The sequence below is a fragment of the Selaginella moellendorffii genome, unplaced genomic scaffold (genome assembly GCF_000143415.4).
Source record: "Selaginella moellendorffii unplaced genomic scaffold, v1.0 SELMOscaffold_34, whole genome shotgun sequence".
NCBI classification, from domain to species: domain Eukaryota; kingdom Viridiplantae; phylum Streptophyta; class Lycopodiopsida; order Selaginellales; family Selaginellaceae; genus Selaginella; species Selaginella moellendorffii.
In genome coordinates, this window is record NW_003314295.1 from 166,563 (window position 1) to 194,554 (window position 27,992).

The following is a 27,992-nucleotide window of genomic DNA, read 5'->3' on the forward strand; positions in this document are numbered from 1 at the left end:
GAACTGCAGGATTCTTTAGATCTCACAACATGGCCGGTGCTGGTGTGGAGTTAGTAGCTCTTGGTGACTTGCCAATGGATGAACGTGATACTGGGGATGACGAGCAATCTCCAATCGATCAGGTGGCAATGACAGTAAGCACAAGTGATGATCCAGCGGTTCCGGTTTGGACTTTTAGAATGTGGACAATCGGCCTTTTCTTTTGTATAGTGCTTTCCTTCGTCAACCAGTTCTTCTACTACAGAAAAGAGCCACTGACAGTTTCAGCGCTCTCTGGCCAGATCTTGGCTGTTGCGATTGGTCGCCTTATGGCTGCAACGCTTCCAAAGACAGTTTATCGGCTGCCTCTCACAAACTTTCACTTCACTCTGAACCCGGGGCCATTTAACAAGAAGGAACACGTTCTTATCACTGTCTTCGCAAACTCGGGCTTTGCATTTGGCAATGGAACCTCTTATGGAGTCTCCATTGTTGACATTATCAAAGCGTTTTACAAGAGGAAAATTTACTTCCATGCAGCTCTCCTGCTCGTTATTACGACTCAGGTAAGCTCGAAGTTTGTTTTCTAGTTCCGTCTAACATCAACCGTGTATTCGTTTACTTAGGTGCTTGGGTATGGATGGGCGGGACTGCTTCGAAAGCATTTGGTTGAGCCCGCAAATATGTGGTGGCCTGCAAATCTCGTTCAAGTCTCACTCTTCGAGTACGTTTTTCAGAGTTTTTCTTTTATCGTTCTGATTTCTTCCGTGCTGTTGCAAAAGGACTCTACACGAGAAGGAGAGCAAGAAGGGCTTATCGCGGCTTAAGTTTTTTCTTATTGTTCTGGCAGTCAGCTTTGCTTACTATATTATCCCCGGTTATATGTTCACGGCACTCACCTCAGTGTCATGGGTATGCTGGGCCTTTCCACGTTCAGTATTGGCACAGCAGCTTGGCTCTGGCTTAAATGGTCTTGGACTTGGCTCGTTTGCCTTGGATTGGTCCACATTTCAATCGTTTCTACAGAGCCCGCTAATAACACCATGGGTTCCAATTGCAAACGTGCTGGCTGGTTTTATTATTATGGTTTATATCGTGATTCCAGCGTTTTACTGGACAAACGTCTACGATGCTAAGAAGTTTCCAATCTTCAGTAGCAAGCTCTTCCAGGGGAATGGAACGCCTTACAACGTCCACAAGATTGTCAATGAAAACTTCGAGATTGACATGGCTGCCTACAAAGAGCAAGGGGAGGTTCATTTGAGCACCTTTTTCGCGATGGCTTATGGCCTTGGTTTTGCCAGCGTCGCTTCTGTGATCACCCATATTATTTGCTTTCATGGAAAGTAAGTCACGAAGCATTTTTTTTTCTTTATTTTCCTTTTTTGGTTATCTTACTATTTCTTTCCAGAGAGATTTGGCAGAGAAGCAGATCTGTTCTAAACGAGAAACCCGACATTCATACGCGGCTGATGAAAAAGTATCCAACAATACCATACAAATGGTTTGTTGTTCTTATGTTCTTATCAATCGCCGTTGCCGTCGGTACTTGCGTCGGTTTTAAGCACCAATTGCAACTTCCGTGGTGGGGGGTTCTCCTGGCTTGCGCGCTCGCGATCGTCTTCACCTTACCAATTGGTATTATCACCGCTACAACCAACATTGTAAGTTTTTTTCGAGTTTTTTTATTTCTTTCCTCACCAGCTTCGCAGACTCCAGGCTTGAACGTGATCACCGAGTACATAATTGGATATATGCTACCGGGCAAGCCAATTGCCAACGTGTGCTTCAAGACTTACGGTTATATCAGCATGACCCAGGCCATCTCGTTCCTGCAAGACTTCAAGCTTGGCCATTACATGAAAGTCCCGCCGAGATCAATGTTTGCTGTCCAGGTATGATATCATAGAAAACGCATTTCAAGTTCTCCAACTGTAAACATTGTCCTCTTTTTCTCACCAAGGTCCTCGGCACCATCGTAGCGGCAGTCGTGAACGTTGCCACGGCATGGTGGATGCTCACCAGCGTCGAAAACATCTGCGACACGGACAAGCTCCCGGCGGACAGCCCCTGGACGTGCCCGAACGACAGCGTCTTCTACAGCGCCTCGGTCATCTGGGGGCTCATCGGCCCCAAGCGGATCTTCGGCAGCCTAGGAAACTACTCGGAGCTCTCCTGGTTCTTCCTGGTGGGAGCTCTAGCTCCGGTCGTCCTGTGGCTGCTCACCAAGGCCTTCCCTCGCGCACGGTGGCTGAGCTACATCAACCTCCCCGTGATCTTGGGCGCCACCTCGATGATGCCCCCGGCCTCGGCCGTGAACTACATCTCCTGGACCAGCGTCGGCCTCTTCTTCAACTATTTCGTCTACACGTATCGCAGGAGGTGGTGGCAGCGATACAACTACGTTCTATCGGCCGCGCTGGACGCCGGCGTCGCGTTCATGGGCGTCTTGCTCTACTTCGCGCTCCAGATGAACGGCACCAGCGTTACGTGGTGGGGGAACGATAGTCACTGCCCGCTCGCGAGGTGTCCCACGTATCCCGGGATCGTCGTCCCGGGTTGCCCGGTCATATAGATCTTTCTTCTTGGTATTTATTATCTTTGCATAGAAGAAGCACTCGAGCTTTTTTCTCTACGCGCTGTCGTTGACTTTGCTCACCACTGCCACCGCGGTGGTGATGAGCGATGCGTAGAGCGCGCTGGGGATTTTCTTCACCACTGGGCCGACTCCGGGGACTCGCTCGGTGGCCGACTTTGTGAGGAGTGCAAGGCACGGCGCCGCGATGGAGAAGATGAGGATGTTCTTACTTAGACGCATCGCCAGGTTCCCTGTGAACTTCTCCACAAAGCCCATGAACTCCTTGCGGTCCAGAACGCCGTTTCGATTCGTGTCGTATAGCTGTAACAGTGTGCTTTTTAGCGATTAAGAGAAGAGTTCGAATCACTCACATCGAGCATCTCTTGCACCTCTTCCCTGGCTGGCGGGTCGTAATGGGGACCCGGAAAATGCTTGTTTATATCGCTGCGTGTGTATTGTGAGTGGATTTTGATACCGATAGAGATGAATTGACTTACTTGTACACGAGCAGAATGGCGGTGTAGAGCTCCTGGAAGGAGATGAAATCGTTGCCATTGTGTGCCGTGAAGTGGTCAAAGACCCGATCTATGATGCCTTGCACTTGCAGCTCCTTCGCTGCAAGGCAAAAGCTCCATTTCTATGCGAGAGAAAATAGCCAAAAAGCATACCTTGGAGCTGACCCATGCCTCACCAAAAGTTCCTGACCAATTGATCTCCCAAATCACACCTGAGCTTGGCGACAAGGATTAGAGAGAAATTTCAGCTCACCAGTCCAAATTCACAAAATTCGACCTGGATGTCTGAAAATGGAAGACGACACACCAAAGCTGTGAACGCACCGTCCGCCCACCAACTACAACAAAAGCGAGGAAAAAGAAAAATGGGGGGACATGCCAAGAACAGCAGCACTTGTAGTTAAAAACGATCGAAAAAAATAGTAAACAAAGAATTAACACTTCGGGAGAGAAAAATTTAGAAAAACTGACCACAGAACTGTGGTTTGCTTGGTGCACCAGTTACATTCATTTCATCCTTCCCCACATGTTTTGCTAGCTGAGATCCATCCATCAAAAAGCCCATCAAAAAGATTTACAAAGAAAGAAAAAACAAAGAAAGCTTTTGAATCGCAAACCTCTTGTCTTTCCTCCCGGCTTTTCTCTTTCGTTCTTGGTTGTAGCAGTGCTTTGTCAAGTCCCGGCCGGTACAGTCTTGGCCTTCGCTGCCGCTGCCGCCGCCGCCGCAGCAGCCGCTGCTGCTGCTGCCGCCGCTGCTGCCGACTGTGGAGGAGTGGGGACGAGCGCGGGTGGAGTTGGCAGTGGACTCGGCAGCGGAGCTCCCTGGGAGCTCACTTGAGCGAGCAGTGCCTTGATCTGCAACCCCGTTAGCGTCTCGCGTTCCAGGAGGGCCTTCGCTAGCGCGTGAAGCTCGCGCTGGTGCGTGGTAAGGATCGTCTTTGCATTGTCGTAGGCCCGTTGGAGCAGCTCCCGGACCTCGTTCTCGACCAGCAGCCTCGTCTCCGTGCTCATGTTCTTGCCGTCGTCTTCGTAGTTGTGGGACACGACCCCCACCTCCTTGCTCATGCCGTACTTGGTGACCATCTCGCGGGCCAGCCGAGTCGCCGACTTTATGTCCGAGGCCGCCCCCGACGTGACCTCGTTCTCCCCGAAGATGAGCTCCTCCGCCACCCTTCCCCCCATGCAAACGTCCAGCCTTGCCAGCATCTGCTTCCGCGAGAAGCTCGTCTCGTCCTTGTCTGGCAGCTGCGCGACCATTCCCAGTGCCATTCCCCGCGGGACGATAGTGGCTTTGTGGACGGGGAGAGCGCCGTCCGTGTGGATCGCCACTAGCGCATGACCGCCTTCGTGGTAAGCTGTGAGCTGCCGGGATTCTTCTGAGATCACGGCCGACTTCCTTTCACTTCCCATCATGATCTTGTCCTTGGCGTACTCGAGGTCCTCCATCCCCACATTCTTCTGACCATCCATGGCTGCTTTAAGAGCTGCTACGTTCACCAAGTTCGCGAGATCCGCACCGGAGAAGCCAGGAGTGCCTCTCGCTATGATCGACAAATCCACATCCTCGTTTTTAGGAACCTGGAAAGAACAAGATTTAACAAGAGAATCAGCAAGGATTGAATTCTACCTTGGTCATGTGAGAATCTAGAATTTGCCTGCGGCCTTCCACGTCTGGATTTGGAACCACCACATGCCGATCGAACCGACCAGGACGGACAAGCGCCTTGTCGAGAGATTCGGGGAAGTTCGTAGCCGCGATCACTATGATGCCTTCGTTTTGCTTGAAACCGTCCAGCTCCACCAACAGCTGGTTCAGTGTCATCTTCATGTACTGTTGGTCCTTGGGATTTCGGCTCCCACCTATTGCATCAATTTCGTCCATAAAGATTATGCATGGCGAGCGCTTCTTCGCAGCTGCGAATAAGTCCCGCACTCGCCGAGCACCAACTCCGACGAACATTTCCTCGAACTCGCTCCCGCTGCAATAGAAAAACGGTACCCCTGCTTCACCAGCAATTGCCCGAGCCAGCATCGTCTTTCCTGTCCCAGGAGGCCCAACCAGAAGGACGCCTTTCGGTAGCTTGCCACCTAAACGGGTAAATTTCTGCAAAGAAGCAACCGAGACTGGAGTTACAAACCGGAGAAACACGAAAGAAAAATAGATAAAGCAATGACCTTTGGATCCCGAAGATAGTGAACAATCTCCTCCAACTCCGCTTTGGCTTCGTCGACTCCTTTCACGTCACTGAACTTGGTGTTAGACTCCAAGCTTGGCTGTACCTCCTCATTGAGACCCAGCCCTGCCAGGAACCAGGGGCGTGAGTAAGACCTCCTTTCCTATACAGACAAGGATGCCAGTTCAACACGTAGGCAAGACCTTAAAACAAACGCATCCATGCATTGCAAGCCATGCTCTACGATGCTTACCTTTGCTGAGGCCCTTGTCCTCGATAATGGCCCCAACGCCAGAGAGAAGTAGAAAGCCCAGAGCCAAGGTTCGAACAGTTCGCCACACTTGAACTCTAAAACCTCCTTCGGACGTGACCATGTGGATTGGCGCACTGGGAGAGCCCAAAATTCCGTCTTTCGTGGCTGTTCCTACTGCCGGAAACGCCGAAGACATGATCGGTCGCGCCTCAGCTTGAAAACTTCCTAGCGATGCAGTTGCTCCTACACGGTTAAAACAAAATAAAAGAGGATCAGATCCGATAAAGAAAGAGTTACAGCGTTTACCTCTTTGCAGCGTTTTCAACAAGGCACTGTCATCGAGCCTATCGACCTTGACGAGAGCTTTGAGATACTCGGCCAAAGCACCGGCGCTGTGCTGCGGAAGTGGTCTACTCTCGAACCACCAAATCACTCCCTCGGGATCCACCTTGTTAAGATCTCTTAGAAACTTCACTTGTTTCTCCTGAGCATCGGGCCCTCCTTCTCTCTCCAGCTGCTCCAGCCTTCTCGAGAAATTGCTTGTGTAGCTGGACATGCAGCGTCTCTTGAGGCGATTCAACACGATCCCTGCGCCATCCGAAATTCAAGCATCATTAGCAACGGGAAGAGGACGAGGGAAATCGGATAGAAAAATGCCTGCATCCAGCTGCTTCAACACAATCGCGCGTCCCAGCCCATACAAGGATGTCGCCGACACCATCTGCTTGGCGGAGGAGCCTCCCTGTTGTCGAAATCCGCGGGCAATCAGCGCGGGCGCAGCCCTAATGGGAGAGAGGAAAGAGAGCGCCATACCTTCTCCAGCAACTGACGCCATGCCATGCCGCCCGAGCTCCCAAAATCGATCCTTCACGCGCTAGGGCGCCCTGGCAGCCACCGCCTCCTGGAGAAGTCCCCAAACCATCAAGAACACGAGAATGCCCAGAGGGTTTCAACCCCTTCTTCTCGCTCCTCCGCGTTTCGATTCCCCCTGCCAGCCCTAATTTCGTGGCATATTCTCCCGCGTGAGGCGGAATATTCTAAAAGTACACATTCGAAAAAAAAAAACCCCAGCCTTTTGGCTGGTTATATAATACAAAGAAAACTGTACATTCTCTTCATTGTAAAAAATGTTGTGCTAACGTTATGGGGGCAGCACCGAGTTTCTTCGTTCTTTAGAATTTCTTCCACGAAAACCAGTCGATCGATCATCGGTTCTGGAAGTTGAAAACTTTGATGCAGATGGCGAAGCACACCGCGAAGACGACGACGAGGCCGACGTGAACTCCGGCCACGACGCCCAAGAAGTCGTGCCTGAACCCAAAGTAGGACCTCAAGAAGCGCTCCACGGTCGTCTCTTCGCCGTCGGCCCGGAACAACGGCGTGGTGACATCTCCAAGCTGAGACGTGAGGAGGCCGTAGAGAGACCACGCCGGTGGCGAGGCCCAGTAGTACCACCTCCACCACACTGGAATCGCCTGAGAGACACCAAGAAACAAACCAAAGTGTTAAGAAATCGGAAAAGAAATGTGTGGAATTCATGAACTTACGGGTCGAGGGATGATGAAGCCAGAGAACAGGTTCCAGATTGCGTAGAATGCCGAGGATACGATGGCTGCAATCTGGTCGTTGGGTGTCAGCGCCACCGTCACCATGCCGTAGAGCGTGAAGTAGAGGAACGTCATGTACAAGAAGAAGATGAACCACAGGAACTTGGCTGCTGTCCATTCCAGCTGCATCGTCGCGTACACAATGAGTCCATACGTGAAGGCTTGCACGAACACGTAGGGAATCTCGATCAGGACCTGGACGCACGGAGTTTTCCTTGATGAGTCAAACGAAATCTGAAGAGTCGGATGTATGCCTTACCTGAGCAAAAGCATATGGAAGGGGAGAGTACATTCCAGCGGCTCTTTCTCGATAGTAGACCGTTCGCTCGACAGCAACGACTGGCTGTACTCCTGATGCATTGCTGACCCCAAGGAAGAGCACAGCAGCGTATATAGATCCCATCAGATTAAAGAGGTCTTGTTCTCTTGATCTGCTCACGAGAGAAAGGCAGGAGTCAGAACCAACGCTCGATTGAACTACACAGCGTTTACCTTTTGGAGCCGATGTCCCAAAACATTGTGCCAAACATTATCGCGACAACCAAGGTGAAGAACATGCGAACCAGAACGTAGTATGGATTTTTCCAGTATGACTGATGTTGTTTCCACAAGCATCCCATGACCTGTCCGAGGAACGACAGAGGGTATTGCGTTGGAAACCATATGTCTTCCGTGCCGGGAACCGGAGTGCTCAGCTGAGTAATAATAGCTTCATTGTGCCTAGACACACCAGTGGTTTAGCCAAGAAAGAGATAATGGTCAAGTGTGCTTACTGGTAGACTGAAGAAGTTTTATAGATGTCCGCAAAATCTACTCCCAGACGATTCTCCACGTCTGCAGCGGTAACCTCTAACATCCATGTAGCTGGATTGTATCCTTCTCTTATGTTAGGAACACCGCTAATACCCTGGGGAAATTAATCCATATAAATCATCTCAAGTCTGCAAGAACAAAGCAAGCGACTTACCTGGAAGTATTCAACAAGTTTGTGCGAGTTCTTTCCCAAGGAACCTGCGTAGATAACGCGCCCTCCGCGTTTCATCAACAGAAGCTGGAGAAAGCAGGCAGGTTTTCAAGAGAGTTTGCAAGGTAATAATCGCGTACCTCATCGAAGGCCTCAAAAATGTCAATGCTAGGCTGATGAATGGTGCAGACGACAGTGCGACCGGTGTCGACAGTGTTCCGGACCGTTCTCATGACAATTGCTGCCGCTCGTGCATCCAGTCCGGAAGTTGGCTCGTCCATGAAAATGATTGAAGGATTTGCAACGAGCTCCACGGCAATTGTCAGTCGTTTCCGCTGCTCGGTCGAAAGTCCATCAACTCCAGGGAGACCAACCAACGCATCCCGGAGAGGGTTAAGCTCTACAAGCTCCATAACTTCTTCCACAAACATCTGTTCCAAAACTCACCTTAGCAAATTTGACTACGAAAAACATCTCTCTCCTTACCTTTTTCGTCCCCTTATCAATGTCATCCGATAGTCGGAGCCAAGCAGAATAAACCAGTGACTCGTACACTGTAACGTTGGGTGAATGAATGTCAGTTTGTTCGCAATAACCCGAAATCCTAGCAAAAGTAGCCTGGTTTTTGGGATAGCCGGAGATGCGAATGTCGCCTTCAATGTAGCCACCAGTTTTACGCCCGGCTAAAACATCCATGAGAGTTGTCTTTCCAGCACCGCTTACACCGACAAGAGCCGTGAGAACTCCAGGCCTGAAGCTACTGCTTACGTCATGCAGCAACTGTAATCTATTTTCTGTCACGCCTTGTTGCTTCATTTCCTGTTACAAGTGCATTAGAACTCAATATCCTACAAAGGAAATGCGTAAAAGCATACCGCGGGCATGTCAACGTAGTAGTTAACATGATTGAATGACATTGCTAAAGGTTGAAACGGGAGTATCATTCCCCTTTTAGAATCGGCACCCATTCGACCAGACGTAAGCTCCAAATCTCCTGGCATTCGATGTTAGACCATATAATGAAATTTGTGATGGCGCCATTACCTGCATTAGAAGATCTGCCCGATCGCTTTGATTTTGCACGCACTGATCTTTCTGAGACTTCGCCGGTGCGGTTCACGTTTTGCTCTTCTAGTATTTCCTCAGACACTACGGCCTGCGGGTTTCCAGGAGCTGTTTAAATAGAAAAAATGAGTACCTACATGGAGAAAAGAAATAGATTTCTACGTACCGCTGAAGTAAGCGAGTGCCAAAGTGAAAAAAACGTTGAAGAAAATGGCATAAGCCAACTGAGCACCAGTTCCAAGCCAATACCAGTTTTTATTGGGGAACAGGCCTCGAGACTCTAGAACTTGGTTGCCAACGGTGGTGGTCTGATTGGCATTTTCGAGAATCTGCCATCTTGATGCACTGAACTCGTTCACGGCAAGCGCATTCTGTGCGTACATCATGGGCGACGACCAATATCCCCAAATCCACCAAGGTTCAATGTCCTCTGGAAATTAAAGACCATTATAAGTTGTGCTACCTGAGTATAGTCAATGGATTACCTCTAGAAAGAAGAAAACCACCGAGGACAAGAACTATCAGCAGCGCGAAAGAGCCGAAGGTGTTCGCTACAACCATAGTCCGAGAAAGTGAAGCAATGAATCGGAAAAGACCTCCCGACATTTGATGAATTAAGAACATGAGGAGGAACTGCTGGAAGAATCTGAAACGCTCAAACATAAAATATCAACACTATTTCTCACTTGACATCAATGTAACAAACCTGGCGGCACTAGGAGCAAATCCAACCACGTAGTACGTCATGCACACCCAAAGTGCTGATTCGAGCAGGGACACTGGAATTCGAGTGATCAAGGTAGGAAGAGAAAATGCCCACGCAGGAAATAGCATCTGGTCCCGCTGCTTGTAAAATACTGGAAGGCGCGCAATGGTCATCGCCAACTCCGCAAATCCATTAAACATGACGATGATCAGGCCGAAGAACAAGGCTCCCATGTAGAGACCGCCATCGCCAACAGTTCTGTGATGCATTTCGGTCCGGAGAAACACAGTCATCGTGATAAAGGCCAGAAGAATCAGCTGCATTGGAAATTTTAGTATCAGATATATGGATTTTAGTCTTCGATAACATACCTGAGAACCTTTGAACACGTAGACGAATGAGTTCCTCTTCATCAAAAGTATCTCCCGCGCCAAGAGAGCCTTGAAAAGCTCCCAGTTACTAAGAGCGTACTTCTGAGTGACAAGAGCTGCCGGATGGCTTTTACTCTTGTCAAAAGGCCGCGCCAATTCTTCAGCAATGTTCTGACCGACATGGAACTTTTGAAAGGCATCCGCGAACTCCTGGACAGGTATAAATCTGTATGGCATCCTCTTGTCAGCCCAATACTGTTCCTGGTCTTTCCTTGACGTAACTTCTTGCAAAAAGTCCGCGACACCTTTCCTCGGAGGACATTTAAATCCCTTCGTCTCGAAGAAATCCAACACGAGTTCCCGGGGCCCCTGATATACAATCTGCCCCTCCGATAGAAGAATCAAGTCGTCGAAAAGCTCAAACGTCTCGGGAGCAGGCTGGAGCAAGGAGATGACCATGGTAGCATCGAGCACATGGACAAACTGCCTTAAGCTCTTCACTATCTGAAATGTGGTCGAGCTGTCAAGACCGGTTGAAATCTCGTCCATGAAAAGAGACTTTGCAGGCCCAACGAGCATCTCTCCTGCAAATTAAACATTTGTCATAAACAAATCGTGACCAAAAAGCTTCCAAGTCTTACCTGTAGTGACACGCTTCTTTTGTCCTCCAGAAATACCCCTGCGCATGGCGTCTCCGACAAGTATATCAGAACAAACGTCCAAACCCAAAATCTGGAAGCGAAAAAATGCATGAGAACCGCGAATTCTCTTTGATCACGATCCAAAACACGCTTACCTTCAGCACATAGTCCGTTACAATGGAGGTCTCCTGACCCTCTATAGCCGACGCCTGTAAGAAACTCGTAAGAACGCTGCCAACCAAAAAGTGCTTATTACCTTCATGAACGCATCAACATCAGGATCCGGTTTGATCTTGGCATTTTTCTCCCGTCTTGAAAGCTCCGTTATCATCTCTGACACAAGTTATAAGAAAGTCAATTCCACTTGCACGCCAACCCAGGACGTTGCTTACCATATCTGCTTCCCACGCCTTGACACCTAGAAGCAAAATCAAACGTCTCCCTCACTGTCAACTCCCCGCTATGCAAGTCGTGTTGGCTTATGTAAGCAGAAGTCCTTTGAGGCACAAATTCAGTCAATGTGTGGCCATTGTAGGTGACTCTCCCAGAAACCTGTAAAGTAAAATCTAAGATGAGAACCATCTCCTAAAAGCTAGAGGACTTCCTTGCCTTAAGGCTTTGGTCCAACTTTCCAGAAAGCGCCAGAAGCAGCGTAGTTTTCCCTGCGTTAGGAGGGCCTAGCAGAAGTGTCATCCTGTAGAGAAGTATGAGCACAAGATTTTTCGCCGAAAGCTGCAGCAATTTCGTTACCTGGAAGGCTTCACGATACCACTAACGTTGCGCAAAATCGTGAGGACGTGTTTCTTAGAAGGGAGCAAGTGTAGCTTTCCCAAGATTTGCTGGAAAAACAAATCACAACAAAAAAGTAAGAGCCAGAGAGCGATGAAAAGATTTTTTCGTTAATAGTACGAACCTCGGACATGTTGATGACAAAGTTAAGCAGCGTCGGTAGAGCTCGCTTGCCGACACGTACATCAGCTTCGATTTGAAGTCCTTCGTACCTCACCTCGATTTTGGGAAGGTCTATCCCGACTCTGACACAATTGTTCCAAGAGTGAGAAGAAACTCGAATCAAAACATTTCTACTACCTGTCGATCCTTTCCCGGAGCTTACGGATGAACATCTCGTTCTCCGTGTCCGTTGTTGCCAAGAGCTTCTCCACAAGATTCCTCCTCTCCGTGAGGCCCAAGGACTTGACATCAATGTGCTCGTGGCGAGTGCTCCCATGCTCGCCCACATTCTTGATTATGGCCGTCCGGAGGCGATCGTATGTGGGAAGCTTCTCCAGCGCGGCCCATTTCAGGGCCTCCTCATCGTCCACCTCCCTGACCGAGCTGCGCGAGAAGACATTTTCCGTCCACGATCGCGAGCTCGCCGCTCTCATCAGCTCCACGTCGGTCGGAGCCGCCATCGCTCCCCCCTTTTCCCCTCTTTCGCGATGATCCAATGCAATCTTTTCAGCAATATCTGGAATTCCGGGGCGAGGCGACCTACAAAATTCCACCCCCGATTCGACGAGCTACCACTAGAAGTCGAGTCGATCGAGATCCAGATCCCAGATCCTGGCGCTACATCCCTGGATCGATCGAGGAACGGAAAAGAGTTTGGGAGCTAGGGCTTTATATATTTGAAGATATGATAACTTCTTTGGACCATGACCCAAAAACTTCTACACACAACCCCATGCTGCTCCATGGAAGCTTCACATTTCGACGCTTCTAATGATCCAAGGGCTGGGATGGGATCTGACGGTCCAAACGCTTGACTAGATAGCACACGTGATGCTGTAGACCTCTCCTATGGAACATATGGAGAGTCCTCGCCATTAGAAAAAAAACTGTTCTAAGTAGGAGTGCTCTTCTCGACGCCGCCGCACACGCTTTGGCGTGGATGCAAAGTTTTCTTCCCGGGTTTTTGCGCGAAATTTCGAAACAGAAGCGTTGACCGCAGGGACAAGGGGTGAATATGCCGCGTACACCAGTTCTTTCAGCGATGGTGTTTGACCTGGAAGATTGACACCACCAAAAAGATTGGAAAAAAGAATGGTGGTTGCGACCGAAATCGTTCGGCTATTCAATGTGACCTGATCAAAGGTGTTTAGAAAGTTGCTAATTGTAGTAGCTTTTGATTACTAGAGAAATCTTGGAGTTATTTTATTCAATATAATAAATGGATTCAATCTCACAGATAACTAGTTTGCAATAATTGGAGTCAACTTTGATTTGCGATCTTTGAGCAGCATTCAAGATAGTACCACCACCTAGGATTACTAGCAGTTTTTTAAGTACAACTTGTTGTAGAGTTTGATCTCATTACTAGCAGCTTTTAAATACAATATGTGCTGTCATAAGATCTCACTGATTTTATTCGTCTTCGCTATATGCTAAACACTCGCGTTTGCAATCAAAACGATTTCAAAGAAAGCGATTGAGATTCTCATCTTGTAACCTTACAATCTTTTCGTCATGTAGGGACCTTCTAGCTCATAGCCTAGTTTCCTGTAGTAGTGTCTAGTTCCCACTCCCGATATCACTGCCAGTTTCACGGATCGATGCTCCTTTCGAGCTATCCTCTCGGCTTCTTCCATTAAAAGAGTTCCATAACCCTGTACAAATTGGAAGTAGCTTGAGACAATAGGATAAAGATGAAAACAAATAAACCTGGTGTTGTAGCTTGTCGGCGTCACGGCCGTGAACAGGCACCGCAGTTCCATAAACGTGCAGCTCGCGAACTATCGAACATCGTCCCAGCAGCTCGGGGCATGTAGCGTTGGGACCGCATTTTCTCAGGCGCAGTAAACCCACCAGTATATCCTAGATGATCACTCTCAAGCAAGATAAGCATGATATGCATGAGAAAGACTTTGAGAAAGCTTTAGGCAAAATACCTGTCTAGTGTCTTCATAGGCCAGAAACGTCTCCCAGCCTTTGTTAGCACAGTAGTCACGCCTTACTAGCTCTACTTCTTCAGGCTTGATTTGATTGTGTATATCCTGCAAAAGAATCAGAATTATTGTTTGAATGTTACTTACTCGTGAGCATGTGAGCAAACCTGAATCCCAGCTTCTCTTGTCCTGACATCTCTACATTTCAAGCCCAAGTCCTCCATCCTCATCAACGCCAGCTCTCGCAGGTTTCCCTTCTCGACGCCGGACGTTACAAGAGGCATGGGGATATCACGTTGTATGCGATAGACCCGAGTCCAGGGAGGTACCAGAGACAACACTCGGGCAACCAGATTGACGAGTTGTTCAGGTGGATAGTTCTTGTACCTGTAGCAATCAGGATGCACATCAGTTTTGTCTCGGAGAAAAGACCAGCAAATACACTAACCTTCCAGTCTTCCATAGCTCGTACAAACCTGTCCCTCGAATAACCAGCGTTGGATAGATTTTGAGGCCGTCCGCTCGAAAGGAAGGATTTTCAAAAAACTCGCGGAAGCTTTCCATGTCCCGTTCCATATCGACGTTTGGAAGGTTAGGCATCATATGAGCAACCACCTGAAATACATAATCAGCGAAAGAAGTTCGTGTAGGAAATGCCATCGGACCTTAAAGCCAGCGTCCTTGGCAAGGCAAAAGCAGTCAGCAACAGCACCAACCGTATGGCCCCGGTTAGTATCTCGAGCGACATCTTCGTACGTGCTCTGCACCCCAATCTCAAGCCGCGTACAGCCATAAGACAACATCTGGCGCAAGTGAGGAGACAGACAGTAGTCGGGACGCCTGCAACAGCGAGAAAAACGACCAGGTGTGGAAAAAAACACCGCAAGCCTTACGTCTCAATGGTCAGTCCAATGCACTTGATGGCAGCATGCTCTGAGTATCTCACGGCTTCCTCCACATCTCGAGAGGTGTGACCAGACAGAGCGTCATGGAGATTTCGGATAAAATAGTCGCGGTAGTCTGCTGGCAAAGACATGAAAGTACCTCCCATAAGGATATATTCAACCTGTGGCGATCACTTTGCTCAGTGACAGAGAAGAAAATTCATAAACTTGATCACCTTATCCACGCTATGGCCCAGACGCCTGAGTTGATCCACTCGACCTCGAGCCTGTATATAAGGATTGTACCTGAATTTTTTTTTGCTAGCAAAAAAAGAAATGAAAAAGACTATAGAATTTACCTTGCTCGAATTGCTCGCATGCTCGTTGGTTCATACCCAGTGTAGGACTGTGTGCTATATTCGAAGTCCGAATCTGGGCCTCCCGGGCAGTAGACACAGATATTCCCAGTCGTGGCGATGTGTGGGCACCGATGAGGCTTGGACATGACCGCAACCACGGCAATCCCAGAGGCAGTGCGCACAGGCTTGGCCTTGAGCCTGGGCAGGACGAGATCGCGCTCATTCTCTGGCAACGCCGCGATCATCTCCACGAGCTTTGGCGCTCGGGCAAGGCCGTAGCGGCGGCAAGCAGCGGATTTGAGCGCATTGAGATCGACGTCCTCACCGCTGCGGCATCCTTCCACCATAGCCCCTACAATCTCCGCAATTGCCCGTACCCTGGCCTCGTCCTCGCTCAGCCGCTGCTGGACGACGCCTCCCCGTCCCGGTGTCGATTTCCTGCGCTCCACTGCCATTTGCCGCTAAAACCCTAACCCAAGAACCCTAAAGAAAAAGTTGAAATATATTTTTGAGAAAAAGAAAACTATAGTTAATCACACTCTCTCTAAAATTTAAAAAAAAATTCAAATAACTAAATAAACTTTTTCATTTTATTAGGTTATTTGAATATAGTTTTTTTTTTAAATTCCATTCGTAGTTATGTTTTACATTAATGTGTTAGTAATGTTTTGCGCACAGCTGGCGGGCAGACAGTAGATTGGATTTATAAACTCCATTTAGAGATTTTGTTTCCTGTGATTAATGGAAGCCCAAATTGCTTTTACATGAGTCATTCCATCAAAAGGCGTGTACTTGTAGATCACGAAGTTGCCATCGTCCTGAAGGGATGCTGCATAGCTTGCTGTAGCATCGTCAGCAATTTCTGACTCCCATGCTGGATTTGCATTCTCTCGCTTGTACACAGCTAAGACACCATTTTTGTGAAGGACGGCATAACAGTTGCTGCCTTTGCCCCAAGAATCACTTGCCCATCTAGCCACATTCTGGCTATCATAGAGGACAAGGTTGCAATCGCTCTGCATGACCAGCGTGTACCATGCATTTGCTGACCTGAGATAGTGATTGGTGTATATGTACGTCCCATCCTCGTACTTGTCCGTATAATCAACCTTGCTGAACAGGGTATTGAATTTGGGATCGCAGTCCCCTTGCACATTAGGTCCGGCAAGTTCAGGTGCAAGCGCTCCTGGCTGTGCAGCAGCACGGTCACCAGTACTGGTATCACCAGATTCCTGACACCGAATCTGCAAGATGTGTTCGGTACCTACAATGCTAGCAAATCCACCTCTGATGGCTCGTTCCCACAAGTGTGGCAGGAGATCCACAGCATACTTATTCAGCCGCTCCCATGGTACCAAGTTTAACCACTGTGGGTCAGATGAACACGACGCTTCGTTCAACAACCAAGCCTCAACCCAGACACTTCTTCCCTCGACATTGATAATCTGATCTACAAGTATTTGGCCAGCATAGTAAGCGTCCCGATAAGGAACATTTCGTAAGAAATTCAAGACTTTATTCATGAGCACACTGGCCCCTTGCTGAGTTAGTCTACCAGGTGACCCTGTAGGGTTTATCGACATCCCATGAGAAACAACCAAACACAGGCATAGCATGGATGCCACAAGAAGGAGAGACATGGTTTCTCTATTATGGAAATGCATGCTCACAGAATTTGCTGACAGACTTTCACAACACGAATGCATCATACACTTCCTATTTTGGAAGAGGAGGCAGAGGACAAACATGGATGACAATATTTTGCTTTGCTGCAATGCTGTGGCAAAAATGGTCGTCATAACATATTCATAGTAAAGTGCATGTGCCTTTGCCACGTGACGTTCATTGCCTTTTAGCTCTGAATCGAGGTGTTGAGGTGTTTACCTTGTCCATGAACCCCACAGAATCGACCAGTGGGATAGGGACAAAGAACAGCCTGAACACCTTTGGCAGTGGTTTTCCAACAAACACAAATATTACAAAACAAAAGCATATGTATTATATAGTAATATACATACTATTTCTTGGGTTTCTTTTTCTTTTTCTACCCTTGGCAATTTTGTGTCTATCATGGTTTTGTGAGGGCCAAGTGTACGGTTACGATGCCGTATACTAATATTAGCGTAGTGGGATTCTGGTAGCCGTCGGATTGGTTTCAATCTGGACCACTCACTCTTGTATATAAGCTAGAGTTTTTGGGCTAATTAATATGTACATTTCTGTATTCCCTTTCTATATTCCAAACATTCACATTGGTGGAGTTGAGGGGCACCTTTGATTGTCTCTGAGGAGTGTTTGGATTTAAGATTTTGGTTTAGATCTAGCTTTTGCATCGTCTAGATCTAGCTTTTTCTATTTCCTTTTTTTTGTTCTTTCTTTTCAGGGTTTTGGTTTAAATCTAGCTTTTTGCGTTGTCTAGATCTACCATTTCCTTCTAGCTTTTTGTCATTTCTCTTCTTTTGCTCTTTCTTTTTCGTTCATCTTCATGGCAGATAATTAATCTCCTCCTTTGACTCTAGAGCAGCAGTTGGTACAATTGCTTGATGCTATGCGCTTGCAATTGAACAACCAAACTCAGTTGATGGCGGCGTTCACGGCACATGGTACAACTCCTCTTGCTCTTGGTGCCAATCTTCGCGTTCGGCCAGAGTTCTTTCGCGGGAATCCTGGGGATGATGTGTACCATTGGTTCAATCACTTCACGGTGATTGCCACATATCATTCTTGGGATGATACTTGATGGTTGCGTGAGTTTCCCACGTGTCTCCAAGGGACGGCATTGCAGTGGTACAATGGTTTGAGTGTAGCCACTCGTGGGGATTGGAGTGTTCTCCCGGACGTCTTCAAACACGCCTTTGGACGTGCCGATGATTGTGATGATGCTTTCTAGCAATTGCATCGTCTTCGCCAAGGGCCATCTGAGTCGGTGATGCAATTTGGCGTTCGTTTCCGAAGTCTTTTGCTTCGTGCAGAGCCAAATATGTCGGAGCGGATCAAGCTAGGAATGTTGTGGCCAGCACTTCGTCAAGATCTTGTCGGCCTTGTGCATGCACTTGCTCCTACCACCCTTGACGATGCTTTTCGCTTGGCACAACGTTATGAGACGTCGCCTCTTCCACTTCTCGCTGCACGTCCTTTCGCTCCACTTCCTATGGGTGATGGTCCTGTTCCAATGGAGGTTGATGCTGCTGCTGCTCGAGTCCAAGGACAAGCGTGAGGACGTGGTCATGGCCATGATGCTTGCTGCTGGGCGTGTGATGAAGTTGGTCATACTTATCGGTGTTGCCATCGTTTTCCGGATTGGCGACCTCCATTTCCTGGGTGGAGACCTTGGCGTCAACAACGTCTCGTGGGTGCTGTTGCAGTGGAAGGTCTGGACACCGAGATGCATCCGGGAAACGAGGAGTCGCGCGAGTAACGGAGGGACCTTGCACGAATAAATCAGTGACCCCTCCATCTTTCTTTCGGGAGTATCATCAAGGGGTTCACTCGGCACCAGTTCATCCAGTATTTACTTTCCAAGCTCGTTTTTATAACAAGAGGTCTCCTATTATTCTCTCTATGTTGGTTGATACAGGTTTGAGTTTATCTTCTATTACTTGACCTGTTGCCACACGTTGTCGTCTAAACTTGCGTCGTGCGGCGAAACCAGTTTTCATTCTTTATGGCAACGGTCGTACACATGCATGTGCACGGGATGAGGTGCACCTGGTTGTGCATGTGGGCGATCTCGAGCTTGAGTTGCAATCGTTGCAGGTGGTGCCAAGTCAAGCTTTTGACCTCATTCTTGGTATGGATTGGTTGCAGCGCAATCATGCCAAGTGTGACTTTGAGACTTCTCCCCCTTGTCTCATACTTCCTTATGTTTCATCCATTCCTCTCACTTTCATACCTCTTCGTCCCTCTACTTCTACCTCTACTTTCATTACTTTTGCTCCCCCACTCTTTCCTTCTGTGTTTCCATCTTGTTCTGCTTTTCCCTTTTCCGATCCCTCCGACGATCTTTGTGTTGCAGCAGTTGACCGGCTCATGAAGGAGTATTTTGATCTCTTTGAATTTGACCTATCGTCTGGGCCCAAGATTGCCACACGTCATCCGATTCCAACCGGGGATGCTCGTTCAATCAAGGTTTCTGTTCGTCGTCGGTCACCTAAGGAGATCAAGATTTTACGAGCAAACGTCAAGGAAATGCTAGAGAAGGGTGTTATTTGGAAGTCGTGAAGTCCTTGGGCATGTGAACCTCATCTTGTGACGAAGCTTGATGGGAGTATTCGTTTCTGCATCGACTATCGTCCGTTAAACGAAGTGACGATCCCAGATGTGTATCCTCTTCCTCACACTGCTGATCTCTTGGATCGTCTGGGGCGAAGTCATTGGTTCACCAAGCTAGATCTTGCTTTTGGGTATTGGCAAGTACCGATGGCCGACGAAGATATTCCTAAGACTGTTTTTCGTACACCATTTGGTTTGTACGAGTTTTTGGTGATGCCGTTTGGTTTGAACAATGCTCCAGCAACTTTCCAGCGGATGATGGATGAGGTCCTTTGCGATATGCCGGAGGTGACTGCTAACTTCATTGATGATGTCTTGATCCACTCGGAGGGGACGTGGGAGGAGCACGTTCGTGATGTTTATAAAGTGTTGGATCAGCTACGCGACGTTGGTTTAAAGCTGAAGAGGTCAAAGTGCGTGTTTGGGTCCAAGGACACAACTTATCTTGGGTACCGTATTTCTCGTGAGGGTTTGCAAGTTGATCCTGACAAACTTGTGGCTATTCTAAAGTTCCTTACTCCGAAGTGTATGAATGATGTGCAACGCTTTTTGGGTAAGGTGCAGTATCTCGGTCGTTTTGTGGATCATCTTTCCGATTACACTACACCATTGCGAGCGTTGCTGAAGTCATCAACGTCATCTTTCATCTGGTCTCTGGATTGTGAGAGGCATTCGTGGATCTCAAAGAGCTATTGACGACTCCTCCAGTTTTGGCATATCCTGACTACACTCGACCTTTTATTTTGCGCGTGGATGCTCCTGACATTTGTCTTGGAAGTGTGTTGATGCAAGAGAGCTCGAGTGTGCCTAGTCAGTGCCATCCCATTGCATACATAAGCCGTACATTACAACCAGCGGAGATGAAGTACTCCACGACGGAGAAGGAGTGTTTAGCAGCAGTCTGGGGTTTCGAGAAACTTCATGCATATCTACATGGTTCTCGGACATTACTTGAAGGTGACCATGCTGCTATTACTTCATTATTGAAGCGGAAGAACCTGGTTGGTCGTACGGCTCGATGGGCTTTGAAACTTCAAATATATGATTTCGATGTTGTTCATCGCCCAGGGAGTTCTATGGCTGATGCTGATGCCCTTTCTCGAGCTCCTCTTCCTTCTCCACTCACTTATCATGTTTCTGATGAACCTGTTGTTCCAGCATCTGTGGATTTTCTAAATGAGGATTTTGTGCCATCGGCGGTTGCTGTCCTTGACGTTTAGTGTCCACAGGGCGCAAAGCAAGATCTACCTTCTCTTGATGAGGTTCGCGAGGCTCAAAAGATTGAGCTGTGGATTCGAAGGCTTCGGGATGGGTTTGAGAATCCTGCATCACTTGCTGATGACTTGCCTTTCCGGCATTTACATTCTCAATATCGTCTTGAAGATAGCCTTCTTTATTTTGTGGGGATGGATTCTAATGATCATTTACGGTTGGTGGTGCCTTCGGTGTTTATTCCGCGGTTTCTCCATGCCTACCATGATTCTCCTGTTCTAGGTGGGCATATGGGACACCGTCGTATCACCGAGAAGCTGCGCAGGTCTTTCTATTGGCCGGAGATGCGACGTGATATTATCCGGTATGTGCGTAGCTGTGTTTGGTGCCAAGCTCGTAATACTCCCCCTCGTGCTGCGGAAGGACGGTTGGAGTCAATTGCGGTTTCCCGTCCGTTTGAGTTAGTGGCGTTTGATCTTATGGGACCTTTTCCACGGTCGACTATTGGCAATGAGTATGTTATTATTGCTTCTGAGTACTTGACTCGTTGGGTGGAAGTTGGTGCTCTTGCTAGTGCCTCTACAACTGCTGTTGGATACTTCCTCCTCAATCGAGTGGTGTTCCAGCATTTTTGTCCAGAGCGGATTCTTTCGGATAATAGTCCCACATTTATGGCTGAGGCATTTCATGTTTTGACGTCTCGATTGGGGATATGCCACACTTTCACAAGTGCTTATCATCCACAATCAAACGGTCTAGTGGAACGGCTTGTTCGGACATTCAAAGGGATGATTGTGAAGTATGTGAACTTTCAACATTCGGATTGGGATGGTTATTTGCTGTCTCTTCGGTATGCATATGTTACAGGGGTGCAGAGTTCTGTTAGTGCTTTACCATATAAACTCCTATATGGTCATGATCCAATATTACCAACGGAGCTGGGTTTACCTTCGCGATTGCCACGAGCTGCCAATGTTAGATCATGGGATTAGTATTTGACGAGCATTCTTCCACTTGTCCGAGCAGAGTCTGCCGAACACTTAGGCCGCGTACAAGTGGGACAACAACGGTGCTACAACTCCCATCATCATTCACTTGTGGAGTACAAAGTGGATGATTTGGTGTTAGCCCGTTTTCCCCATCTTACGGTATGTGGTTTATTTAAGGGGCTTTTTGCGCAATGGAAAGGACCATATCGGGTGTTGCGGCAAGTTGGACCACAAGTTTATGAGGTTCGGCATGACGTTCAGCAAGCCGATCCTCCAGAGATTGTGCATGTGCAACGGCTGAAATGCTTCGTACAAAGGGATCAAGAGGAGTTAATACCACCTACAAATCCACCGATACCTCCTCCTAATGTTCCTCCAGATCCCGGCCCATTTTCAAGAGAACCCTGATGGTCTTCCATTATCCCGAGAGGAGGGGATGATGTGAGGGCCAAGTGTACGGTTACGATGTCGTATACTAATATTAGCATAGTGGGATTTTGGTAGCCGTCGGATTGGTTTCAATCTGGACCACTCGCTCTTGTATATAAGCTAGGGTTTTTGGGCTAATTAATATGTACATTTCTGTATTCCCTTTCCATATTCCAAGCACTCACAGTTTCAAATTGGGGGGATTTCAAAAAATAAATTAATGTAGAAAATATAATATATTAATATGTTAATTTTATTATTTAATTTAATATTAAATTAATTAGTTTGAGCCAATTTATGACCCATGTAATGAACTTGGCCACAATTCATGTACTTGTAGACAATCCATTTGATTATGTTGAATTTATCATGTTTTATTAATTAATAAGTTGACTTAATTATTTAATTTACCTCAAATTAAATAATTTTCTCTAATTAATTAATTTTGCCTCAATTTTAAAAAATTAAAAATATAATAGCATTTTGATCCACATTTTCTTCTATATAACCTAGGGTTTTGGAGTAATATAAATATACATATTATACATAGGAGATGAAGGGCAATGTTAGGAGTAATTAGATTTATATTTTTTTTATTTAACTTTTGCATTGTTTAGATTTCTTTTATTCTTGTAAATGTTCCATTTCTTTTTTATTGCTCTCTTTCATCAAGAGGTTCATTTAATACCTATTTAACCACTTTCTAAGTTTTCTTTATAATAAAAGGTCTATCCTTTTTTGTATTTCCTTATACGAATTTAAATTTATCTTTCATTGCTCTGTCTGTTACCATATCTTATTGTCTACATTTGCATCATATGGTGAAGCTAGTTTTCACTCTCTATAACAACAACCATATGCATATGTATAGCATAAAACAAATTTAGTTGTGTGATCATAAACTTGAGTTTAAATTGTTACGGATAGTGCTAAATCAAAATTTTATTACATGATTTTTTCATTTGAATAATAATTTTGCAACTTTCCAGTGGATAATAGATAAGTTTCTCTACAATATGCTAAAAATAACTACTAACATTATTATTGATATTTTGATCCACTCAAAAGGGACATAATAGGAGTATATATGTCTATAATATCCAAAAGGTGTTAAATTAATTGTGTCAAATTGATTTGAAACTAAAGTAGTCTAATTTCTTGTTTGGATCCCAAGATTTATCTTGGGTATTGCATTTCTCACAAAGACATATAAGTTGATCTTGATAGACTTATAATTGTTTTAAAATTTGATAGTTAGAATCAATTATAATTTCCCATTTATTTGTGCTAATAGTGTTTTACTTAATAAGGCTTTTTTGTGGTTGACTACTGCTAATCCAACTATTTAACCCATTAGTAGAAGTTGCATTTGTATTTGTTGTTAGATATTTTTTGTCAAATGGTGTTCCAAAGAGAGTGGATCAAATAATGATCCCACACATATGGTTGAAGCATTTTACATCTTAATATCTCAACTAAGGAGACACTACATCATTGTGTGTTAATAATTAATAAAATGATGGTTTCATGGAATAAATCATTATGACCTTCAAAGGGATGATTGCAAAATATATAAAATTTCAATATTTAAATTGGGATGCTTATTTATTATCTTTCTAGCTTGTATATATATTATAGGTATACTCATAATTTTATATTGCTAATATAGTTATTTTATATTTACAATTGCCACAAGTTGATAATGTGAGGTTTTGGGATTAGTATTTAACAAGCATTTTTCCATTGGTCCAAGTGAAGTTTTTAAACACTTAAACTACATATAAATTTCTATTGTATTTGAGTAGAAAGTGGTCCAAATTGAATCCAATCCAGTATTTATTAAAGTTTCACTACATTCATGATAATATACAATAATATAACTCCTTTCAGAAGGATAGTCAATACTAGAAGAATATAAAGAGAAGGCACTAGTGCATCCATAGATAATATAATTTATTCATGATCCTTTTGTAAAGTGCTTTAATTGTTACATATATATAATTTCTGAAAGATTGGTTTCCTGAATGTCATGTTGAATCTTATTAACTTATAACTCAACTTGTTATAATACTTGATAATCCAAGTGCTTTAATTGTTACATATATATAATTTATGAAAGATTGGTTTCCTGAATGTCATGTTGAATATTATAAACTTATAACTCAACTTGTTATAATACTTGATAATCCCTTCCATTGGGCAAAAAACCTTTTAAACAGACTATGTATTATAAGATTGGGAAGAATGCTATAAGTTAAATAACAAAATGTTTGAAAACAGATATTACTTTAAAATATTTTATGTGAAGTTAAACTAATTGAATTAAATCTTTAAAATGTTTATAATAACTAGATAATAATCCTTATAAGAAACTAATATAATTATCCAGAATTTTATGAATATACACATCTTTAATTTTTAAAGTATATATGGGATTTTGTTAAGCTGTATATATAATATTTTGTATATATTGATTTATTTTTACCAAAAAGTGATATAAATATCTCTGAGTTAATTTTAAAGTCAGAAGTATAGTTTATTTTGACAGTTTAAATATTAGATTTATTAATAAATTTCTCTTATAAAAACTTCATTATTAATTTTTATTTTAACAAATTAAAATGTTGAGCAGATCATGAAAATCAACATGTAATTTATTTCATATGGTATGCATGTACTTTAAAAAGATTTACAAGATTGTTTTTGAACAATGTTTCTATCTTAGTAAGACATCATTAAAAATTTATTTTCATAGGCCATGAGAGCTGGATTCCTTGCTAGTTAATTAATATATTTTTGAAAAATTATGGTATAAAATTGAACTGGAAACTTTGGCTTGCCGTGTTTTCATTTTTTAATCATACATTTATATTAGTAAAACAGGGTTATAAGCTTTTAGAAGGGGGGAGTTTTTTTTCTGGGGTGGAGAAATTTCCAGGTGAGGCACACATGGAACCCCACCCTAACACAAGATATTAGCTTATTCTAAATTCTTATCTAACTAATCCTTAGCACTTCATTGCAGAGAATAGATCTAGTGCAACCTCTCTATTGCCACACTACAGTTGGGAACTTGAAAATTTAGTTTTGCAATTGTGTGGGAAAATATAATTAAATTATATAGCTACATTACAGAAATTTTCTCCTAGCAAATAGACTAATGACATTAGCTCTCTTGTGTCAAAGCCTTTTCTTTCTATCTACCAATCTCAAGTGGCAATTATAGAAGCCAGCAATTCCATCTCTAAGATAAAGAGGGTAATGAGTTGCACTCCATTGCTTTCAAGAACAATATTAGCAAAGATCATTACATGTCTAGGGTGGAAGCTATGGAGTACATGTTGAGCTATGCCCAAGTAGAAAAAGAGGATGCATGACATTAAGGATGCAAAAGTAGATCCTATGAAGTTTTTGAAACTTTAAATTTGTTTAAATAGAGAACAAAAGAATTCACCTATCTATACAAAATAGAAGCACTTACAAAGAACATAAACAATTGGAGTTTATGTAAATGCTGCATGGAGGCATTTGCATAGAAGCTACATATGACTGTCAATATACTCAAATATGGATCAAACTCCCAATTTTATGTATTTTTGCTCTCAACTAATGTGAATAAACAACCTTACTCCTCAATAGTGTGGCTTGTTCACCTTTGTATAAAAAAGGGGTGTATTTCTATATTTAGAGCCTACTTATCATTTCTAAAAATACCTAAAACACATTGCTTTATTAAGTAGTATATCTATATACTTGTTCTACAAATAAAATTGAGATATAAAATGAAAACTCAATCTAATGAGTGGTGCTCATAATGTTAATTCATGCTTATAAACAAAATAAATTACCCCATTAAAATTACCTTTTCGTCTTCTTCTTTTTAGTATTGTAGTGATTACCACTATATGCTATGCATGCTTGTCTAGTCATTTACAAATTTGATGATGTGTGTAGCAGCCAGAAGTAAAAGCCACAATCATATAGTCAACTTGCAAGAATTTATAAATGAAAAATACTTTTAAAACTATAGGGAAAATGTAATGCATGTGGTTTTGACCCTTTATCCTATGGTGATTTACCATAGGAGAACACCAAAAAGTGGAGCCTAAACCCTCTTTATGCCATATGATACATGCCAGATGCAGAACAAAGACAGACACGCAAGCGGGAGCCTTAGGTTGGTTGGCCATGCTCGACTGACTCACTATCCCTAATATACATTTGGAACCCCCTTATAACCCAGCCACCCCCCCTAAAGAATACACGCTTTGGGCTTTCACTTTAAGCCTCCCTCAGTATCAGGAGTTAGTATCTGGGACAGGCTTGAAACTTACTAAATATGAAATGGCATTAAATTGTGAATTTGGACACGAGACGAGTTTATGTGTTGTGAGTGCTTTACATAACCCACAACAGATTTGATAAGAAAAATAGTTATAAAAAAGAATTATAAAAAAGAAGTTTCTTAAAAGAAGAACACTACAACCCATATAACAAGAGACTAAACTTATACATTTATGTAACAAGAACGTTAATGTGACCTCTAGGTAGGTGTTCAAATAGCTAAGGCATCTTCTTTCACTATAAAACTTGTGCCAGAAAACCTGTTGCTATCTATACAAGAAAGATCAAAGTTCAAGAGAAGAAAAATAAGAGATAAAAAAATGAGAAAAAACAAAAAAAGAAAAGCAAGGTGTTTATACATAAATGGATGTTCTCTAACTGGATGTCTGGATTTGGAACCACCACATGCCGATCGAACTGACCAGGACGGATAAGCGCCTTGTCGAGAGATTCGGGGAAGTTCGTAGCCGCGATCACTATGATGCCTTCGTTTTGCTTGAAACCGTTCAGCTCCACCAGCATGTACTGTTGGTCCTTGGGATTTCAGCTCCCACCTATTGCATCAATTTCGTCCATGAAGATTATGCATGGCGAGTGCTTGCGAATAAGTCCCGCACTCGCCGAGCACCACATCCGACGAACACTTCCTCGAACTCGCTCCCGCTGCAATAGAAAAACGGTACCCCTGCTTCACCAGCAGTTGCCCGAGCCAGCATCGTCTTTCCAGTCGCTGCATTGCAAGCCATGCTCTACGATGCTTACCTTTGCTGAGGCCCTTATAATGGCCCCAACGCCAGAGAGAAGGAGAAAGCCCAGAGCCAAGGTTCGAACAGTCCGCCACACTTGAACTCTAAAACCTCCTTCGGACGTGACCATGTGGATTGGCGCACTGGGAGAGCCCAAAATTCCGTCTTTCGTGGCTGCTCCTACTGCCGGAAATGCCGAAGACATGATCGGTCGCGCCTCAGCTTGAAAACTTCCTAGCGATGCAGTTGCTCCTACACGGTTTAAAAGAAAAAAGGAGGATCAGATCCGATAAAGAAAGAGTCACAGCGTTTACCTCTTTGCAGCGTTTTCAACAAGGCACTGTCATCGAGCCTATCGACCTTGACGAGAGCTTTGAGATACTCGGCCAAAGCACCGGCGCTGTGCTGCGGAAGTGGTCTACTCTCGAACCACCAAATCACTCCCTCGGGATCCACCTTGTTAAGATCTCTTAGAAACTTCACTTGTTTCTCCGAGCATCGGGGCCTCCTTCTCTCTCCAGCTCCTCCAGCCTTCTCGAGAAATTGCTTGTGTAGCTCGACATGCAGCGTCTCTTGAGGCGATTCAACACGATCCCTGCGCCATCCGAAATTCAAGCGTCATTAGCAACGGGAAGAGGACGAGGGAAATCGGATAGAAAAATGCCTGCATCCAGCTGCTTCAACACAATCGCGCGTCCCAGCCCATACAAGGATGCCGCCGACACCATCTGCTTGGCGGAGGAGCCTCCCTGTGGTCGAAATCCGCGGGCAATCAGCGCGGGCGCAGCCATAATGGGAGAGAGGAAAGAGAGCGCCATACCTTCTCCAGCAACTGACGCCATGCCATGCCGCCCGAGCTCCCAAAATCGATCCTTCACGCGCTAGGGCGCCCTGGCAGCCACCGCCTCCGCGAGAAGTCCCCAAACCATCAAGAACACGAGAATACCCAGAGGGTTTCAACCCCTCCTCCTCGCTCCTCAATTTCGTGGCATATTCTCCCGCGTGAGACCGAATATTCT

General features: G+C 45.2%; 5 protein-coding genes across 7 annotated transcripts; 1 reads left to right on the forward strand and 4 right to left on the reverse strand.

Moving 5' to 3' along the window:
• Positions 1-4: 4 nt before the first annotated feature.
• LOC112348935 (oligopeptide transporter 2-like) lies at positions 5-2,612 on the forward strand. The gene is made up of 6 exons (XM_024682353.1): positions 5-545; positions 606-703; positions 762-1,325; positions 1,391-1,643; positions 1,692-1,874; positions 1,943-2,612. The coding sequence occupies exons 1-6, from the start codon at positions 30-32 to the stop codon at positions 2,552-2,554; spliced, it is 2,226 nt and encodes a 741-aa protein (XP_024538121.1). The 5' UTR covers positions 5-29; the 3' UTR covers positions 2,555-2,612.
• Positions 2,554-6,499, reverse strand: LOC9639082 (ATP-dependent zinc metalloprotease FTSH 5, mitochondrial). Its single transcript, XM_024682354.1, has 11 exons — positions 6,313-6,499; positions 6,157-6,241; positions 5,806-6,087; positions 5,500-5,742; positions 5,248-5,372; positions 4,700-5,176; positions 3,690-4,650; positions 3,226-3,610; positions 3,055-3,172; positions 2,929-3,001; positions 2,554-2,878 (listed from the first exon to the last, which is right to left on the reverse strand). Exons 1-7 carry the CDS (start codon positions 6,337-6,339, stop codon positions 3,745-3,747), a joined length of 2,145 nt encoding a protein of 714 aa, XP_024538122.1. The 5' UTR covers positions 6,340-6,499; the 3' UTR covers positions 2,554-2,878; positions 2,929-3,001; positions 3,055-3,172; positions 3,226-3,610; positions 3,690-3,744.
• LOC112348938 (ATP-dependent zinc metalloprotease FTSH 5, mitochondrial-like) lies at positions 4,848-27,935 on the reverse strand. Of its 2 annotated transcripts, XM_024682359.1 has the most exons (6): positions 27,794-27,935; positions 27,638-27,722; positions 27,288-27,568; positions 26,990-27,225; positions 26,750-26,912; positions 4,848-4,900 (listed from the first exon to the last, which is right to left on the reverse strand). In XM_024682359.1, exons 1-5 carry the CDS (start codon positions 27,813-27,815, stop codon positions 26,790-26,792), a joined length of 747 nt encoding a protein of 248 aa, XP_024538127.1. In that variant the 5' UTR covers positions 27,816-27,935; the 3' UTR covers positions 4,848-4,900; positions 26,750-26,789. The 2 variants fall into 2 exon arrangements, with proteins under 2 accessions (XP_024538127.1, XP_024538126.1); XM_024682358.1 differs by lacking the exon at positions 4,848-4,900 and having other exon boundaries at positions 26,553-26,912.
• On the reverse strand, positions 6,555-12,463 carry LOC9639395 (ABC transporter G family member 39). Of its 2 annotated transcripts, XM_024682346.1 has the most exons (22): positions 11,943-12,463; positions 11,767-11,887; positions 11,604-11,692; positions 11,463-11,547; positions 11,246-11,405; positions 11,110-11,186; positions 11,009-11,062; positions 10,854-10,944; positions 10,213-10,796; positions 9,842-10,158; positions 9,621-9,781; positions 9,302-9,565; positions 9,115-9,243; positions 8,946-9,064; positions 8,557-8,889; positions 8,211-8,501; positions 8,074-8,157; positions 7,880-8,013; positions 7,599-7,826; positions 7,366-7,537; positions 7,047-7,301; positions 6,555-6,974 (listed from the first exon to the last, which is right to left on the reverse strand). In XM_024682346.1, exons 1-22 carry the CDS (start codon positions 12,263-12,265, stop codon positions 6,705-6,707), a joined length of 4,341 nt encoding a protein of 1,446 aa, XP_024538114.1. In that variant the 5' UTR covers positions 12,266-12,463; the 3' UTR covers positions 6,555-6,704. The 2 variants fall into 2 exon arrangements, with proteins under 2 accessions (XP_024538114.1, XP_024538115.1); XM_024682347.1 differs by having other exon boundaries at positions 9,842-10,796.
• On the reverse strand, positions 13,251-15,451 carry LOC9639396 (elongator complex protein 3). Its single transcript, XM_002977436.2, has 9 exons — positions 14,982-15,451; positions 14,859-14,928; positions 14,632-14,804; positions 14,404-14,578; positions 14,187-14,353; positions 13,906-14,125; positions 13,742-13,846; positions 13,515-13,667; positions 13,251-13,459 (listed from the first exon to the last, which is right to left on the reverse strand). The coding sequence occupies exons 1-9, from the start codon at positions 15,434-15,436 to the stop codon at positions 13,304-13,306; spliced, it is 1,674 nt and encodes a 557-aa protein (XP_002977482.1). The 5' UTR covers positions 15,437-15,451; the 3' UTR covers positions 13,251-13,303.
• Positions 27,936-27,992: the final 57 nt, after the last annotated feature.